At 38.3% G+C, this 1,153-nt stretch overlaps 1 protein-coding gene across 1 annotated transcript; it reads right to left on the bottom strand.

Moving 5' to 3' along the window:
• Positions 9–841, bottom strand: LOC107637970 (wound-induced protein 1-like). The gene has a single exon (XM_016341185.2). The coding sequence runs from the start codon at positions 815–817 to the stop codon at positions 308–310; it is 510 nt and encodes a 169-aa protein (XP_016196671.2). The 5' UTR covers positions 818–841; the 3' UTR covers positions 9–307.

The raw sequence follows: 1,153 nt of genomic DNA, 5'->3' as shown, positions 1-1,153 counted from the left end.
TAATGCTTTTGAAACTGATGATGATAAGATTCAAACAGGTGGAAAATTATGTACAAGTGAATTATGTTGAGAAGGTTTAGATTTCAATACTTTTATTAAAGGTGGGTGGAAACTTAGATGCATTCCACTTTATGTAAAGTTGATAATCGAGAGCTGTTAGATGATTTGAATGATTTGACTAAATTTTCATCTAACAACTCTCAACTATTAATTTCACATAAAGTCGATTGTACCTGATTTTCACCGGTATTAAAATTTTAGATACAAGTGGATTTCGTTTTCTATTTAAACCAATGACCGGAAAATGCTAAATAGCTAACAGCAGTCCGGGCAGCGAGCGGCGATAGAGATCGCGAGGCTGGCTCTGCCACAGAGTGTTGCTGTCGTGCCTCTCATCTTCCCATGCCGGTGGCCGGAGATCCCTTACCACAAGCCATGTATTAAAGTACTCTCTGAACTGAGTTATGAGGCCATTCTTGAGCTTCCAAACGTGCACCCAATAGGCCTTTCCTTCCCACCCTTCGGCGATGACACAGTCTCCAATGGCAGTGACGCTTCTCGGCTCGAACCGGAACCCATTGTTGTGAGGCTTCTCCCCTGTTAGGAGCCTCATCATGTGTTGGCAATGTGGTGGACCATGGAACCACCATTCAAGATCACTTGCCACCAATTTGGATACCATGTCCATTTTCTTTACTTCTCCCAATAGTGCCTTGTATAGCAATTCAACTATTGCTTTGTTGTGAATTTGAAATGCCATGGTGTTTTGGAAAATTCGATCACTCCCTGTGTTTTGGAGGGATTGATGTTGCCACATTTTTATAGGCCTAGCAGTTAGGGATATATGTGTCCTAAGTTTGGTTCTTTCCAATGATTGATTCTAAGAAGAAAAGAAAAAACAAAAATGAAAAAACATAGATGGTTGAGATTTATTGATTTATGTGGTGGGGGTATTATTGAAGGGTTTTGGATCAGCTCCTAGAAAGTAGTGTGATTAATGCTGCATCTTTGAAATGACAAAATATGTCACACTCAAATATACAAATTAAACAATAATAATAAATGAAAATTATTTGCGTGATTCTGATAAAAATCTTAAACCGATTCGATTTAAGGTTCAATTTAAGATAAAAATCATTTGACAACGAGATAG

The sequence above is a fragment of the Arachis ipaensis genome, chromosome B04 (assembly GCF_000816755.2).
Source record: "Arachis ipaensis cultivar K30076 chromosome B04, Araip1.1, whole genome shotgun sequence".
Classification (NCBI taxonomy): domain Eukaryota; kingdom Viridiplantae; phylum Streptophyta; class Magnoliopsida; order Fabales; family Fabaceae; genus Arachis; species Arachis ipaensis.
Note: the sequence above shows the minus strand (reverse complement) of the source record. Positions and strands in the feature narration are given on the sequence as shown.

Coding starts and splice junctions, on each gene's coding strand:
- LOC107637970 (XM_016341185.2), bottom strand. CDS start 817: ATGTGGCAACATCAATCCCTCCAAAACACAGGGAGTGATCGAATTTTC.